General features: G+C 30.0%; 1 protein-coding gene across 2 annotated transcripts in view; it reads right to left on the reverse strand.

Moving 5' to 3' along the window:
- Positions 1–526: 526 nt before the first annotated feature.
- The window catches only part of LOC106743118 (protein takeout-like), a 9204-nt gene continuing 8048 nt past the window's right edge, over positions 527–1682 (reverse strand). For both annotated transcript variants that reach the window (XM_014616665.1, XM_014616657.1), the window contains one exon: positions 527–1136. In XM_014616665.1, coding sequence (XP_014472151.1) covers positions 982–1136 — 155 coding nt within the window. In that variant the 3' untranslated portion in view covers positions 527–981. The remainder of the gene's footprint in view (positions 1137–1682) is intronic.

The following is a 1682-nucleotide window of genomic DNA, read 5'->3' on the forward strand; positions in this document are numbered from 1 at the left end:
TATATATATATATATATATATATATATATGTGTAATTTTTTTATCGTTATTTCTAATCTTACTGAGAACGCGACGACACCCAAACTGTTGGCGCAATTTAAGCCCGTGGCTCTCCATAATTCATCTGCGTTATTTAAACGATCACTCGACGCGCGATCGAGCTTTCAGTTGCATCGCGACTTTCTTCATGACGTTTGGGTTGATTTCGCGTAATTTTGACATGTAACGAACTTAATAAAGTACAATTTCCTTATATAATAGTTTGTCTTCCGGCATGCGCGCATGAATAACGCATAACAATGTGCATCTTCCATGCGATCCGATCAGAAAGTCCTCCTTGCGTCCAAGTAAGCTACCTTCCTCTCTTAAATAATACAATTCGATAGAATATCCAGAAGAGTACCCAATATCCGGGACACACTCTTTTAACAAACATAAATGTATTATCAACATTTAAGTATCATAGTTCATAGAACACTTGATATGCGGAATACTTTAGATAACCTGTGTTCCCCTTGATTTGCAGTTTCTTTGTTAATGTATATATTATATTAAACTATGATACATAATTAAATATAGACATATGTGGAGAATTGCGTGTTGTATCAATATATAATTATTAATATATATGTAGCTTATGATAATTATAGTGTTACAGTTTTTTAATTATTATAATATAGTTAGTACTCTTTTCTTTCTTTTTAATACATTAATTACCAAAAAGTTTGCCGATAACTCGAAGAGAAATCAATTGTTTCGTTCGACGTTATTTGAGCACGATAATCAATGTGCTTGTACATTATGATTATATATAACTATAATTACGCCCAACGTAATATTACAATATAAAACGAAAAAAGAAAATAGAACGATAGGCGAAAATTTATCAAATTTGACGCCGTACGAAACCGATGATTGTCAAGGCTGAAGAATAAACGTGTGAATAATTTAGATCGATCTAAGCACAAAGATCAACGATGGCTAATTTTCTGGAAACAGTTCGTTGTATGTGAAGGTTCGAGTGATTTTGTTTGCCACATCCAAGAAGAGATTCTCCAAGGAATTTTGTAGCAGGGGCGTTATATCTTGCAGAATCAGATCGTGGTTTTCGTTCAAAAGTTCGTTGGTCGCATCTCCTAATTTGGGAGAAAACCAATTAATTACATGTACAATTTATATACAGGAAATTCCATTTTATTTTTGACAGTCAAATATCTGGAAATACCACTGAGTTTAAAAAAATATTTCAAACAAAAATCATAGGATTTTGAGGAAGACATAATATTCTGATCTTAAATTGCCCTCGGATAATGTTTTTCAAGGCCATTTCAAGATAACTTTCATTTTTCTATTGAAATCATATAATTTTTTTAGCACAAATTGATTCCTCCCTTCATTTTGCATTTAAAAATACTAGAGTAAGATTGTCAAAAAGTAAATATTTTCCAAGATATTTATCTAAATATTTTTTAATATAAAATATAAAATATCTTGTAAAATTTTCGCTTTTATGTTCCCTTCGAAATTGAGTTCCTCTTGAAATCTTAAAACTTTTATCTAAAATATATTTTTCTGAAATTCCGTAAGATTTCCAGATATTCGGCTGTCAAAAATAAAATGGAGTATCTTGTATATATATATGTATATATATATATATATATACATATATATATATATATATA

The sequence above is a fragment of the Dinoponera quadriceps genome, unplaced genomic scaffold (assembly GCF_001313825.1).
Source record: "Dinoponera quadriceps isolate SergipeBrazil2010 unplaced genomic scaffold, ASM131382v1 scaffold3, whole genome shotgun sequence".
NCBI classification, from domain to species: domain Eukaryota; kingdom Metazoa; phylum Arthropoda; class Insecta; order Hymenoptera; family Formicidae; genus Dinoponera; species Dinoponera quadriceps.